The 16,746-nt window shown below is 38.3% G+C and overlaps 1 protein-coding gene across 1 annotated transcript in view; it reads right to left on the bottom strand.

Annotated features, from left to right (window-relative positions):
* The window catches only part of LOC136256473 (uncharacterized), a 38,561-nt gene that overhangs the window by 3,317 nt on the left and 18,498 nt on the right, over nt 1-16,746 (bottom strand). The window contains exon 3 of the mRNA XM_066049442.1: nt 15,184-15,321. Coding sequence (XP_065905514.1) covers nt 15,184-15,321 — 138 coding nt within the window. The remainder of the gene's footprint in view (nt 1-15,183; nt 15,322-16,746) is intronic.

Below are 16,746 nucleotides of genomic sequence, written 5' to 3'. Positions count from 1 at the left end.
GTGGCATTCTCATTACATAAACATTGTTGAATTGACAATTTGTCATAGCAAACAACTATATACCAGTAGCATGCATGCAGTTGCACTTAACTAACACCATTTATAGCTATTAAACTATCAGCAACACTTCATTTTTTATCTCCCAATGCATTAAAAACGATTGAGATACTCTAATAGAGCAGTCAAGTAACTACTCTAATAGAGCAATCAAAGCCACAGCTTGTAGTCACCATATTTGCCCTATAGTTAGCTATAGTATTTAGTAATTATTTACAGTTTAAAGTATTGAATTTATTGTAATTGCTAACCTAAAATCCAATCTCAGAGCTTCTAAAATCTCAAAATTTTCCAGAGAATTGTTATCAGATGCCTTATTTAGCTATACCAATTTTCAGAAACCCCTTTTTAAAAATCCTAGATCTGCCACGGTACTAGAATTCCTCTTAGTGGAACAAACACTGTTGGGAACTAAAACTTTTTGCCCCCCCTTGGCCCCCCCTGACAGTGCCTCCTAGATCCGCCTATGGTTATTGCTGTATGGGAGTCTCCACCCCGGATAACTACACAAGGCCATGCCAAGTTTGTCTTACACAATGAAGATGTCTAAGTACAGTGTAACCTGTATTAGTGACCACCTGTATTAAAGACCACCTTTTTGCTGCAGTTAATTTGCATTTTCTTTGGTAATGTAACACTAGGCAATGTAGCAACCATATCTAGTAAGTTCAAAAACAGTCCTTATTAGACAGGTGGACTTTAAATAAGACCACCATGTGTCCATAAACACATGAGTTTTGTACCATCTCTCCAGAAATATTTTCTGTACCAAGTCAAATCTCTCCACAGTGCACTTCATACATACGTATATCCACTCCACGCTATTAAAGGTACATGCATGGCTGCTTCACACATTGAGGTACAATGATATAAAACTCTTTTTACAAGTAATGCATGTTAGTTACTGTATACAGTAGAATCTCTCTATTCCAAGGACTATTGAAAAATTGTATGGGATCCAAATATATAAAGTAAACCTGGTCCACATTTCAGGGTATCCTTTTTGAGGAGTTCCCATGCATGTAGTTACTGTGATTACTGAATTGTATTTTGCATTCACACTCTGAAGATCAGCACAAGCAAGTCTTAATTCATGCAGATACACATGCAAAATTTGGTTAACATATTTACCTCCTGCGTGATTATGTGTATGAATGCTTGTATTGATTTTCAAAGTGTGTATAAATGTAAAACACAATGATTTATATAGTAACTACTTCACACACTCAGGTACAAGTAATGCAGGTATACAGTTTAAACCTTACATTTAGTCCGATATAGATTTAACTGAAAAGGGGGTTAACTAGGAAAAAATTCAAAGAAACCTGATTTTGGTATCATTAGAAAGCAAATGTTTCATAGAATAACATATCCAAAATCCTCTAAAATCCACCTTGGGGAAAAATATTTATGGCCAATTTAGTATTCAGGCATATGTGACTGGATTCAGGAAAGTGGATCTTCCACACATGTCCAATTTACCGACTTTGACAACTCATAACTTCAGATTGGATAATAGTATTGACTTGACATTTGATCAGTAGTGAGCACCAGCATCACTTATTATAGATGGAGAAAATTTCAGGTTGATATTCAACTTGAACACTAAGTTGTGGTTTCTCAATCAGATGCATTTGCAAACCCATTTTTGCAAATCTGGTCATTTGTGACCGACAAAAATGTGTTATCCTTAATATTTTTCCATAAGAAACAGTTTCCTTAGCACTTCTGCAGCTCTCTCCCCCACATTTTGCAACACACTAATAATCCATGTTTGCAACAAGAACATAATATTGCTACCACATGGATTTGCAGTGGAAAATTTGCATTTATATTGTACTAAATATTAGGGCTGGGACGATGTTTCGGTGGTTCGAAGGTTTAGTAAACTTCAAATTTTAAAAGTATCCTTCGAAGCTTCGTTATGCACTCATTGTTTACAAAAGAATTACAAATAAAAGTCGTTGTCTTTATTGCAGTTGCTTATTAATTTTGCGCGATCAATGTTCGTCCCTTCGCAGGTGCCACGCCAACTTTTAAACCATCGAAGTTTAGCTTGCTACCATAGTTATAGCCTTGAAACACCTTATAAAGTGATAAATATTGCAGGAAAACGTCCGTTTAGCCATTACTTGATGTTTACCTGTGCATGGTTGCTAGCGGACACGCCCATTTGCAATTGATCGATCGTGTCATTCCATAGTATCTATGGTCATTCAGTACTGCTGCCATGCACTTTCCAAATGCTTGCAAACTTATTAAATAGGACTAGAAAGATAAAACTTAAGAAGGGTGTTAGTAAGTACAAGAAAACCTGTAACTTGAAAGCTAACACCGAAGCTTCGAATGTTCGAACATTTTACAAGCGAATATTCGAAGCTAAAATTCAATATTCGTCCCAGCCCTACTAAATATATAAGATCTCTGGGACTGGTTCCATGTCTATCATCATCGGTTGCAGCCTTAATCCTTATAGTTTCCAGCCCCATATTAAGTTTCTTCCAATGAATAACTTGTGGTATCAATTAAAACCATTGATCCTCAAAACTCCATCCAACTGCAAGGGTCAGCACACTTTCACAGCTCGCATGTGTAATAACTTTCTGATGCCACCATTTCCATGTACTTTGTTTTGTGTACCTGAGACTCCTTAATGAATCAGACTGATTCCCATCAAACTCCAACTTTTCAACATGTGCAATTGTTGCATTATACAATCCATCATTAATTTTTCAATCATTTGCACATCATTTGATTGCTGATTAGGCCAATTTTACCCTGTTCAAATGTTGCGGACGTTGTATCACAGCCACCCCAGGTATGTGAAAAGAGAACCTACGTATGTGCCTAATAATGTCATCATTTTTCCAAATGTTTTACGACCTCTGAATGAAAATAGATACGTACTTGTCATGCTCTGCTTCCAGCGTGCACCAGTAGCACAAGAACTTCATTGTTGTCATCAGCTACAACATTCACGCTACTCCTTCAATTGCAAAATTGAAGTGCGCATTGGACCATCAGTATATCAGAATCCCCATGTGTGCAATCAGTGTGTAGGGCTGTCAGCATCCCCAGGTATGTTAAAATGGTATGTGCAGGTGCAGATATTCGGTCAAGTGAATCTATGGAAGCATACAAAAGTCAGGAAGTTTTCTTGCAAATGAAAAGAACAAACATCAATTGATTGTCCAATATCTGAGAGATGATGGCCAGGTTGTGCATCAGAGTAATTTGGATGCTGACACACTGATTGTTCAACGTGCACTTCAATTTGCAATTGAAGGCAGTAAAGTGTGTTGTAGCTGATGACACTGATGTTCTTGTCCTCCTACATGGTGCACCAGAACATATCAAGTGTATATTTTCTTTCAGAGGTTGGGAAACATTTGAGTATTGGAAAATTGATGACATTATTGGGCACATAGGCCCTATTGTAACATCATAATTACATCTTCTCTTTTTGCATGCCTGCATGGAGTGGCTGCGATACAACATCTGCAACATTTGAAAAGGGTAAAGTTGGCTAATCAAGAAGAAAATGATGTGCAAATGATTGCAAGAACAGCACACTTTCACAACTTTCATGTGCATCTACAAGTTATTTATTAGAAGGAACTTAAAGATTTGATCCATTACCATATATGGAGCTGGAAACTAGAAGGATCAAGGCTGTATGCAACTGATGATGACAGACATGGGACTAGCACCAGAGATCTTACTTAAATTTGTACAATATAAATGCAAGCTTTCTACTGCAAATCCATGTAGTAGCAACATTATGCTCTCATCATAATCATGGATTAAAGTATGTTGCAACATGTGGCAGTTGCAATGGAGAGAGTTGCAGAAGTGCCGAGGAAACTGTTTACAATAATTGTGACAAATATATTTAGGCACCTTTTTATTTCTATAACCAGTCATACTCTTATTTCATACAGCTAATATTATTTGCAATGAATTTCTTATGAGAAAATATTTTAAGGATATATGCATTTTTGTTAGTCACCAATAACCAGGTTTGCAAATATGGGTCTACCAAATGCATTTAATTAAGAAACCATGCACAACGTAGCACGTAGTGTACAAGGCAACCTGAAATTTTCTGCAACTAATACATGATGCTGGTGCGCACTACTGATCAAATTTCAAGTCAATACTGTTTTCCAATCTGAAGTTATGAGTTGTCAAAGTTGGTAAATTGGATATGCGTGGAAAATCCACTTTCCTGAGTCTAGTCACATATGCCTCAATACTAAATTGGCCATAAATTTTTCCCCAAGGTGGATTTTAGAGGATTTTGGATATGTTATTCTATGAAAATTTTGCTTTCTAGTGATACCAAAATCAACTTTCTTCGAATTTTTTCCAGCTCCAACCTTAATTTTACCGGACTAATTTTGAGACATTAAAAGATAATATAGCCACTGTTTTGACTAGTTAATCAATGTATTAATGTCATTTTGTAGTATAAGACAGCCTTCAGGAGCAGACACAATGATTACATTACAAACATAAGAAACTAGCAAGGACAGTTCATTAATACACAGAGAAAAGAACAATAGCCCAAGCACAGAGCCCTGTGGGACAGCACTGGAAACCTGTGCCCAAATGACATTAATTTTTACACATTGGTATCTACTTGTAAGAAAACTCTTGAACCAGCTTAAATGTTGACCATTAATTCCATATGCTTGAAGTTTACATAAAGTCTGATAAGTGGAATGCTGTTGAATGCAAATAAAAATCAACTACATAGGAAGAGAGATATTCATCAAGAGATAAAGTCTAGTCATTTAAACCATGTCGTAGTATAGTGCAGCATGACCTTCTATGAACAAATGCATGTTGGTTAGATTTATTGTCACAGAGGTAATTTAACAGAGTATCCCTTATACGTATTACAAGTACACAGAAAAATTTGGAATTTTCAACTAGAGTAGGGACCATAACACATCAATAAAAAGTACTGAAACAAGCTGGAGTAGTGCACGATATTCAATCACAGTAAAACAATAAGAAGTGTTATATCCCTACTGTGCATTTCCATTATGGTATCTTGAGCACAGTAGGGATGTATCCATTACGCTTCGTTATCGGCTGTGTTCAACCCGTTACACAGCATAGTCAGGTTCACTATGTCAAAAATATACTTTCGCTCAAAGTTTATGGAGATTAGTAAACCTATACATTTTTGGAAAGCTTAGAGCATGAGGAATTTGAAAATCAATGTTTACATTTGCGCAGATTCCTGCAAGGTCAGCATTTCTTAATTTCAAAGTGACAGCTAATAAAATTCTAATATATCAAGTTAAATTTGACATAAAAGTTTAATAAATGAACTCCACAAATTCTCTGGTGACATTTTTACACCTCTTTTCATTAGAGGTGAGACAGTTAATCATGAACAATTGGAAGTTTTTACAAAGGGAATAGAAGAACATCTATTATACTGCACTAATTCAGGAATAATTTATAGTGAAAAGTATTAATGAATATTCTGGATTATTTGGAGTATAACTAGTGCAAAGTATAACTAGTGCAAAGTTAATATGACTTCTACTGAAACAGTTCAAACCTTAAAAAGCTGAAAATTTAGATACTCTAATAGAGCAGTTGATTAAAGGCAGTCAACTTTTTGAGTCCATTTTTTTGCTAATGTGCTTACATATGTTTAGCATAATTAGCACCAGATGAATTTTGAAAGAATTTTCATTTTAAAAGTAATTGGAATTAGCTCTCTCCTAAAAGGGAAATTTCTTTTTTACATAACAATGAATTCACCATGATCACCAAGAGCAATTTTATGCACCAGATAGACATGCACCAACAAGTTAAAATTGATACATGATCTTGAAACTTAGTATCCACTGTTACCTAACTGTTAATCCAATGTAAATTTCCTTTCCAGTGACAGAATGATTACAATCTTCAAATAATCCAAATATTGCCATTGTTGATGGAGTGATTCTTATCCAGAAGATGACAAAGGTTTAGCCAAAATGTTTTTGATGACAGGCTTACAAGTAACTGCTCCATGCTAAAATGCTAGTACTATTGCAACGATTTAACTTGCACAGAACTGTGTTTGTGTGATACAGATGCACAAGTGACAGAGATTTATGCATACAAGTAGAAGGAAAAATGAAAAATTTTAAAGTTGGATTAGGGATCAAAAAAGTAAAGAAACAAGGGAATTGCTAAAAAGTAGTAAAAGAAGAGAGGTTGCCTATACATCTGCAGATATACTAGTGGACATTTAATCCCTATACTTCATTCAGTCTATAACCATGACTGAATTAGGGATTAAATGTCCACTACAGCATATAGGCAACCTCTCTTGTTCACTACTGTATAGACTGAAATATATATAGGGATTAAATGTAGGACTAACATAATTATGACTGGTGAACCCACACATATACTGCATCAAAGGAAGAAGGGCACTTGGAAAACCATACACCTGGACACATTCCCCAACTATCAATTATGTAGCAAAAAGGGAGGTAGCCATTTTCAGCTATGCTTTTCACATTACACAGCGTTGCAAACAAAGAACAGCGTGAGAAGTGCCTCCACTATCAATCATATTGCTATGGAAAATACCAGCGATAAGCTAACACAGCCACAGTTAAGCCGTATCACGTTATGTAGCATAAATTGACACCTTGCATTGTCAGTGAAGAGAACTGGAACACAAAGGAGGACATAGGCAAGCCCATGGTGCATGTATTGTACATCTGCAGTTGGCAAAATCAAGCCCGTATGTCAAATTATGCCTGGCTGTCAGTCAGTCAGCATAAAATTCTATTGAATAGAAAAATTTTAAAATGCTATAGAAATTTTGTTGGAAGAGTTTGAGGTTAGTCTAAAACATTTTTGAGCTTGGCTGTGCCTAGCCAATGTTACAAGGTTGTCATGAAGGGAAATTGAGACTGGTTTTAGGGCGATATTTTGAACTGGAAAAGCTCAATTCTGCATGATCCCTAATATATCTATCGTACTGTATAATACATCAAAAATGACAACAATGACAGTGCTGATGATTGTTAGGTTCATATCTTTGAATTAACTGTAATAGACATAAGGTTCATATCTTTGAATTAACTGTAATAGATATAAATACATGTATATGTACATACGTACATAGCCGTGATGTCTTTATACATAGCTGTACCCTACATCTCAATGTTAATAATTCGCTTATTCACTTTGTTTTGTACAATAACTATTTGCCAAATAAATTGCATTTAAGTTTCTTAGCATTTTAGAGGCTATTAATGGATTCTATATGGGTATGAGAACATAGAAATAGTGTTTGTTGCAATTCTCTGTCAATAAGAGGCTGATATATGGAGAAATTTGCACCATATGGACTGCTATTTTCAAACTGCTATAACATGTAGGTATCTGTATAAATGTACGTAAGCATTGATCTCCATGCTCTAAGCTTTCTAATAATAATTATGTAGGCCCATAAATTTTGAACAAAGTTATATTTGACATAGTAAACTGTGTCAATGCATGCCACCAACTGGTACATGCAAAAGTGCTCTTGGATCTAGTCAGGGTGAAGTCATAGTTGCCAATTGCTAATTAACAAAGTTCATTTTAAGAGAGAATATTTTATGCAAATTACGATTATTCTTTCAAACCTAGTATTAGCTAATCTCCTGAAATTTATGCCTAATATAAGCACACTAGCTAGGAGTTTCATAAAAGTGACTGCTACATTAGCAATATGGACTCAAAGTTGACTGCTTTAATAGAGTGTGTGACTGCTCTATTAGAGTAACTCAAATTTTTCTGCTGTTTTTAGGCTTGAATTGTTTCAGTGAAAGTCAAACTTATACTTTGTTCCAGTTATACATAGATCTCATTAAATTAATCTGGAATATTCCACAATTCTTTTCGCTTAGAACTATTCTTGAGTTATTGCTGCATAATGGACGCTCTTCTATTCCGTTTGTAAAAACTTCTAATTATTCATGATTAACTATCGCCTCTAATAAATAGAGATGTAAAAATGTCACAAGAGAATTTGTTGAGTTTATTAATGAACTTTTATGTCAAATTAAAATTGATATATCGGGAATTTCTTACTTTATTGGCTACCATTTTGAAATTTTGAAAATGCTGACCTTGCAGGAATCTGTGCAAATGTAAACATTGATTTTCAGATTCCTCATGCTCTAAGCTTTCCAAAAATGTATAGGTTTGCTAATCTCCATAAATTTTGAACAAAAGTACATAGTGAACCTGACTAGCAGTACGAGTCAAGAACTATTTGAAAAGCACCTCTGCTATCAAAATAGCCACTATGACAAATACGGACGATTTCCGTTACGAAGGGAAGCCATCACGTGCTATTGCCAAATCGACACTTTTCGCTGTCAGCAAAGATGACTGGAACACAAAGGAAGACACTGGTGAGTCCATGAAGAATGTATTGTACGTACTGTGGTATGCCAAAAGGCACCTGTCAGGCCGAAGCAACGTCGAACAGTGAAAAAATCAAGCCTGTAGCCTTAGCCATTCTCGAGTTATGCTTGTCTGAAGGCATCAGTCAGTTACTCAGTCAGTCAGTAGAAAATTCCATTAAATAAATAATTTTTAAAATTCTGTAGCAACTTGTTGAAAGTGTTTCGGGTCGATCTGAAAGCTTGTTTGGGCTTAGTTATACCTAACCAATACTGCCTCATCGTCATCTGGGAAAATTGAGGCTGTTTTTTGGGTGATGTTATTTCGTGGGCCACGCCTACTCCTTTGTGGTCCCTACTATACACTACGATATTGTATGATAGCTAGCCGTTCCAGTCATTGATCGGGTAACAGTTCGTGAGGGGTTGCCACTATCTTGTTGTGTGTCCTCCATAGTGGGGTTTACTATGCCCACAGGATTGGTGCCATCTTGCTGTACAGTATTAGTATTGTTATTGTTTGGGACCACACGAAGATGGCAGCGGTTACGCCTGATTGGCCCCTGAGGTGTGTTTACAATATAGGAGCGAGGGGTGTCAGCTTGAGACCTGACTTGGCCAGATGTTGTTGACTGGCCAGATGTTACCCACACCTCCTCCTCTTCTGGGATAGGAGAAAGAGAGTGAGCTCGATGGCGTCTATCATAAGCTGTCTTCTGTTTGAGTTTAAATTTGGCGTTTAGCTCTTTAAATGATTCAAGGTATTGCCAGTGTGGTTTGTATTGGTCATCCACCTGTGGTAAAGTGGTGCGCAGGGAACGTCCCATCAGTAGTTGTGCTGGGGACAAGTTGCACCAGGGTAGGGGGGTGGTGTGGTAAGTCAGCAGAGCCAAATATGGGTCATCCGAACTTTTAAGCAGCTTTTTTACAGTTTGAACAGCACGTTCAGCTTGTCCATTGCTTTGCGGGTAGTGCGGGCTGCTGGTGATGTGACGAAACTTGAATGATGAGGCAAACTCAGCAAACTTGTGAGAAGAGTACTGAGGCCCATTGTCACTAATAACCATTTCTGGGATGCCATGTCGTGAAAACATGGATTTGAGTCCCTCAATAATGGTTTGTGATGTCGTAGTTTTAAGTTTGATAACCTCAATGTACCTGGAAAAGTAGTCAACTGCAACCAGATAGTTGGCTCCGTTCAAGAAAAATAGGTCTGTCCCAATCTTTTGCCAGGGGTAGTCAGGGAGATCTGTTGGTAGAAGAGGTTCTCTCCTTGGTGTTGAGACTCTCACACAAGTTGGACAGTTTTCTATCATGTTCTTAATGTGTTTGGTAATACCAGGCCACCATACCGATATATTTGCTCTAAGGCGGCACTTCTGTATGCCCTGGTGGCCTTCATGGATCTTTGAAAGAATCTCTCTTTGCAGCACCTTGGGAATCACTATTCTTGGCCCATACAGTAGTAGGTTCTTATGCAATGTAAGATGACCCTAGCTTGCCAGTACGGTTTGAGTTCAAGTGGGACATTCCATTTGGATGGCCAACCATTCTTGCAGTAGTCAATCAGGTTAGAGCAAACTGGGTCACTGGCTTGGGCTTCGCAAAATTCATTAAGCCGGTGAGTGCTGGCTGGGAGCATAGTAACACAGCTCTCTAAAAGACATTCTGCTTCTTCCTGTAGGGAGCAGACCACTGCAGAGGCTGTGGACCCCTGTGGAGAACGAGACTGCATCTGCCGTGATCAACTGCTTGCCTGGTGTATGTGAGATGTCGTATTCGAAACGTGCCAGTCTTAATCGAAATCTAACTATTCTTGGTGGAAGGCTATGCAGGCTTTTGTTTCCTAACAGAGGTAACAGTGGCTTGTGGTCTGTTTCAATCTGGAATTTCTTGCCCAGAATGTAGGAGAATTTTTCACAAGCCCAGGTGATGGCGAGGGCTTCTTTTTCAACTTGTGCATAGCGACGTTCTGTGTTGGTCATGGCACGGGATGCATAGACTACTGGGAGTCACACCTGGTTACTGCGCTGAAGCAACACTGCACCTAAACCATAAGAGGAGGCGTCAGCAGAGACTTTTAAGTCTGCGTTTACGTTGTAGAGGGCAAGGACTGTTGGCTTTGTTAACTCCTCTTTAATTTGGTTAAAAGCAGCTACTTGTGCATCATCCCAGGTCCATGCATTGTTCTTGCTAAGTAACTCGCGAAGTGGTTGACTAAGGCTTGCAAGACAGCTAGAAAATTTTCCTAAGTGGTTAACCATCCCCATGAATCGTTTCAATTCCTTGACATTTGTAGGGGCAGGCATCTTAGCAATAGCGACCGTTTTCTCGGGGTCTGGCTGGATCCCTTGCTGTGTGATTAGGTGGCCCAAGAACCTGAGTTCTGTTTTAGCAAACCTACATTTGTCTGCGTTAAGTGTAACACCTGCAGATTGAAGTCGCTGAAGGACACGCTCTAATCGAGTATCATGTTCCTCTTTGTTAGCGCCGAAAACAAATATGTCATCCATGTGACAAAGCACGCCTTCTAACCCCACTAGGGTTTTGTCCATTTGACGCTGGAAATGTTCTGGGGCACTGCAGATCCCAAATGGCAACTTGTTAAAGCAGTACCGTCCGTATGGGGTTAGAAAGGTTGTCAATAACCTTGATGACTGCTCTAAGGGGACCTGCCAAAAGCCACTATTGGCATCATGTGTGCTAAAGATTTTGGCGTCAGCCAACTGAGCCAGTGTGTCGTCTACAGAAGGTAGAGGGTGCACCTTACGTTGTACGTTTTCATTAAGTGGCTTGAGGTCTACGCAGATTCGGATAGCACCTGTTTTCTTTGGTACAACCACCATCCCTGCGCACCAAGGTGATGGTTCTTCTACTTTAGAGATAACGTTCAATAATTCCATTCTATCAAGCTCATCTTTCACCTTGGTACGCAGTGGCATAGGGACATGACGTGGTGTGAATATAGCGTAGGGAGTGACTCCCTCTTTCAGTGTAATTGTGTACTCATCACCAAAGCTCCCTAGTCCCTGGAATAGGGACTGAAATTTCTCTACTACTGCACACTGGGTGTTTTTACTCATAGAGTCTACTTTAACTACAAGGTTTAAAGCCTCGATAGCAGGTAAGCCTAGCAGGTTTCTCTTCAGGTTTTGTATCACATACACTAATTGAATGGTTTGCTTACCCTGGTGCTCAAGTTTCCCCTCGAATTGTCCGTTAACTGTCAGAGTGGCCTGTGATGGTCCATAGAGGGTCTTCAATGGCTTTGCCAGCTTGACATTTAGCTTTCGGTAGGTTTCAACTGTAATGGCAGAGACTTCTGCCCCAGTATCCAGCTTAAATAGTACATCCATGTTGTTTAGTTTCACTGTGGTTGTCCAGGTAGTGGCCTGTGTGTCCTCAATGGCATCCAAAAAGGCTGATTCTAGGCTAAGGCCTTGTATGGTCGAGATTGTGTCCATATTCCTACTGCCACAGGTGCAACAATGGTCTGAAACTACCTCATCTATTTTCGTAAGACAACAGGCTCCATAATGGCCTTTTTTCTGACAGCGATGGCAGACTGCATCTCTGGCAGGACATTTCTCCCTTGGGTGTTGTCCCTTTCCACACCGAAAACAAGGTTTGCCCTCAGATTGTCTCTGTTTAAAATGCCTTGGGTTCTGCTGCTGTGGTCGTCTTGTGTCATAGCTTGGTGTTCTATGGTAGCCTCGTTGCAGTTCATCCAGATCACCTGATGTTGCTCCCTTGAGCACCTGCTGCTGCTCCTGTACCGCCTCACGCTGATGGACGATTTTCTTCGCCTTTTCCAGAGTCAGCTCGGGATCTAGCTGGAGTCGCTGTGACAATGAAGCATCTTGTATGCCCACCGGCAACGAGTCTATCACGGATCATTTCGGATGTGAGAGTTCCATAGTTACAGCGGTGTTCAGCTAGGTTGTATAGTTCCACGATATATTGCTCTGCTGACTCGCCAGGCAGTTGACATCGGCGATTAAATCGTGCTCTTTCGAAGATAACGTTTCTCCTAACCTGGAAGAACCCATCAAACTTCGCCAGAACTGCTGCGTAGTCCTTCCGTTCCTCTTCACTAATGTTCGTGGAGGTTAATACGGACTCCGCCTCCTCTCCTAGACAGTATAGAAGTGTGTTCACCTGCTTCGCTGCGGAGGCCTCCTGCAGGCCAGAAGTGGAACGAAATTGTTCAAATCTCCTTCTCCATCGCGGCCAGTCATCGGGCGTCTTGAAATCAAAGGGATCGGGAGGCTGGAGACGGATTTGTGCCATGAGTTGCGGAGCACGCTGCCACCATGTAGTATTATAATTGGAAAATGTGTCAATCAGTACATCACGTACACAATCTAAAAATAACCTAAGTGTTACAATCATGGTATGTGCATGTGCAAGTTCTGTCAAAGTCTATCACTACAGTATCTTGAGCACAGTAGGGATATAACACTTCCTATTGTTTTACTGCGATTACTCAGCTTGTTTCAGTATTTTTTATCGACGTGCTACAGTCCCTACTCTAGTTTAAAAATTCCAATTTTTTTGTGTACTTGTAACTTATAACCATACCATATAGTCCTATAATAACAAGTACATAAAAAATTTGGAATTTTCAACTAGAGTAGGAACCATAGCACATCGATAAAAAGTACTGAAACAAGCTGGAGTAGTGCATGATATTAAATCACAGTAAAACAATAATAAGTGTTATATCCCTACTGTGCATGCTCAAGATACCATAATGGAAATGCACAGTAGAAATATAACTTTATTCACGTTCCATGGCTTGCACAACCTCACATCTTTTGCTTGCTGAAATATCCTCAGTGTTTACTATGGGAACTCTCTATACTAAGAAGACACCTATTGCGAGTGTCAAACTATTACTAATACCAAGAGATTATAATATTTGCATAGGAAGAGTATCTAATTGGAATGCACTCAGTGAAATCATTGCATTATAAGTCAGCGAACATTGATGTATATATTACATACTATGTATATAGGGTATTAATCTAATCAAAGGTGACTTTTATTCAGTCTGTTTGCACAGGATATCCTGGAAGGTATATGCTCTCCCTGGTAAAAAAATTAATATATAATATTTTATTACAAACTATAAAATAATACGGTTTCTTGTGCTGCTAAAAATTATATACACACTACCAGTGATGGGGTAACGCGTTACGTAATACATAATACCACTTGCACACCTCATTTCAAAGGGAAGAGAAGGTCTATGAGTGGTATAATAGCACTGCTATCAGTACTCGGGAATGCATAATGAGAAATGGAGGTAGTATATACAAGTTATATCCCTCCTAGGGGGGATATAAGTTGTATATACTACCTCCTATTCTCATTAATGCATTCCAAGCATTCTCAGAAATCATCTAATTTCTTTGATGAAACTGTGTTATCTCCTCTGCTTTAATATGGTGACACTTCACAGGATCGATAGTGGGTTTTAGTTTTGTAAAGTGAGCCAAAGCATAGATCATGGACTTGTGGAAGAAGATAGTTTGTTGTTTTACTGAATGAAGAAGGTCACAGGTTAGTTTATATTGCTGTTGTGCATGATTGCATTCTAGTCACGTGGCGATGTCCAGACACTGGGCATAGCGCTTAATTGATTTGGCCATTAGGCCACTCCAAGAAAATTCATTGTTTCCCATTTCCCACCCGCATGCAGATTCTCTTCCCACATGGTCATTCATTATGGCTAGTATAGTAAGTACATTATAGTGCACTTAAGCTTCATTATCAGCTGTTCAGCCCGCATTTGGGCTTCTTGTGTTTAATTGCATACCCACAATTGAAGCAATCTGCATGCTCATGTTGATACACTTACATTCGGCCTCTCAGCAGCGCCTTGTCGTTGCCCTTACGACGTTATCCACAATCGAAATTCACATGGTCCCATATAAATATACTCGCGAAGCATTCCTGCACTTGCAGTCTGGTGAGTCACCCAAGTGGAATATTAGTTGTAACAAGGGAACTTGTGATTTGCCTGAAATATACGTACTCACACTCGGGCTGCGTCCTCGTGCTTGTGCATATATTTTAGGCAAATCACTCATATGCCCATGTTACAACTACAACTTACAATTCATGAGTCTGAGTAATACAACGCGTTACATTTTGAAATGTGGTAGTATAACTTAAGGTACTTATGGAAATGATTAACTCATTATTAGTAGCGAAAAAATTATATTATTATGTAACAAGTAGCCAGAAGTGAAAGTAACGAGTAATTTTAGCACGGTGTAATGAGTAATACAAGTAACAATGAACAAGTAAAGCCTTTTACTGCCAACTACTATCCATTCTACTATATTAATCACCTAAATCCATTAACCTTTCATCTATAATGGTGCTGCTTGCATGCGTGACTGATGTACATCATGTGACTACTGTTAGTAATGCATACTGTGTGAAAACATACATGATATAATATTATGCTTAAAGGTGTTAACTTTAACTTAGAGTTGCCTTAATAGAAAAACTTAGCATGAATGTAACTTAGTAACTTACGCAAGTTACAATTTACTATATAGTAACTTATTATGGTTACACTTTATTCTAAGTAACATGTAACTGTACATTGATAAAAAAATAATATATTACTTTCATATAATAACTTCCCTGACTCTGCACACTACACAATACATATGCATAGACATGCACTTACCATATAGGCAAAACAAAAGGCTACTAGACCCAAACCAAATGTAAATATCATAACAAAAAACATCACCACCACTAAAAATTTTCCAAAACTATCATTTTCCTGTTTGAGAGTAGAATGAGCTTGACGTTGAATTCGAGGCTAAAACATAACACATACATGTAAGTCAAGGTAAATAGCAAAATGTTAATAACTTTTAATGTGCATTGTGCATGCATGCAGTAAAATGTGGAACTGCAGTGGCATATTCATGTGAGTTTGAAGAGAATGCCAAAAGGCTATACCAGTTTTTGGTTGAATCTTTATAAAGCCAAATTCAGTTTATCACTAAGGGGGCTATTGTATAATGAAAACTAACCAAATCATTCAAATTAATTAGCTACCTTCCTTTGTTACAAAACTACCAGAAGCATTTTCCACCACTTTTAATATATTAATTCACAATTTATCAGTGCTGAATTCGTATAGCTATTTACAAAACTTTTGAAACTGCTTTGTTAAGGCTTCAAATTCTTCAATCTGTAAAAAAGTTTAAGACAGTAAGACACAGGAAACTTTGGCTAGTACTGTAGCTCTAAGCAGTGGCGTAGCTAACATTTAGGCAACCGAGGAAGCTGCCTCGGTAAAAAATATCAGGCTGAGCAGGCCTGAGTTTTGGTAGCCAGAATTTTCCACTCAAACGTTACTAGACAGCATAGTGCTGGAGCCCACAGTGAAACGGTCTGGCATTGGCTGGACCACTTTTCAGCTACTTGAATTTCTATGAAAAAAATTGAGATACTCTAATAGAGCAGTCATCGTAATATACTCTAATAGGGCATTCATGACACTGTTCTCGTTACACTGCTTGGGCTAAATCAATTACATTTATATTGTCTTTAAATCACTTTCAGATGTTCCAGTGAGTCAACTGCATGGCATTGCATTGAGCTAATTGATCATGCGTATTATGCATTAGCAGTTACAATCAAAAAATAGCCTCCATCACGTGCCATTTCAAATCATATATCAAGAAGCATGCTCCCAGACTCCCTAGCTTGATATGCTTAGCACGTGCAGTTGAGCATCACATGAAAGAGATAATCTCTGACTTTAATATCACATCAAATCTTTAAAAATGAAAGAATAGTGTGCATGACTATGACCTCTGTTTCAGTTAATGGATGGCTTTACCACTCAAAGTATCTCAGGAGAAAGTCAGTTTTTGTGTTGAGTACAATCAAACTAGTCTAACAATTGAAGCATGGTATACTGTAGCATTGACTAAGCTGGAGCTATACTTGACATGTAGAAAAACGCTCAGAGTCTTCTAAAACAGTTTCTTCCATCCAACCAGAGAGTCAACCTGTAAATACTGTACCACCCATACTTGAAAGTGTTTGTGAATCAGTTGAGTCAGAAGCAGACCCTTTCAATTTGGTCAATCTATAAACTTTGCCTCGGTAAAAAATATTTCCTGGCTATGCCACTACTAAGGTGTGTTATGCAAACAAAATTCATGTAAAAAAGTTTCATAAATTAATCATTTTTGCATAGCTACAAAAATTATTTTGAAAAAAAAATGGA

This window comes from Dysidea avara, chromosome 5, assembly GCF_963678975.1.
Source record: "Dysidea avara chromosome 5, odDysAvar1.4, whole genome shotgun sequence".
NCBI lineage: Eukaryota > Metazoa > Porifera > Demospongiae > Dictyoceratida > Dysideidae > Dysidea > Dysidea avara.
This window is presented reverse-complemented; position numbering and strand designations above follow the sequence as displayed.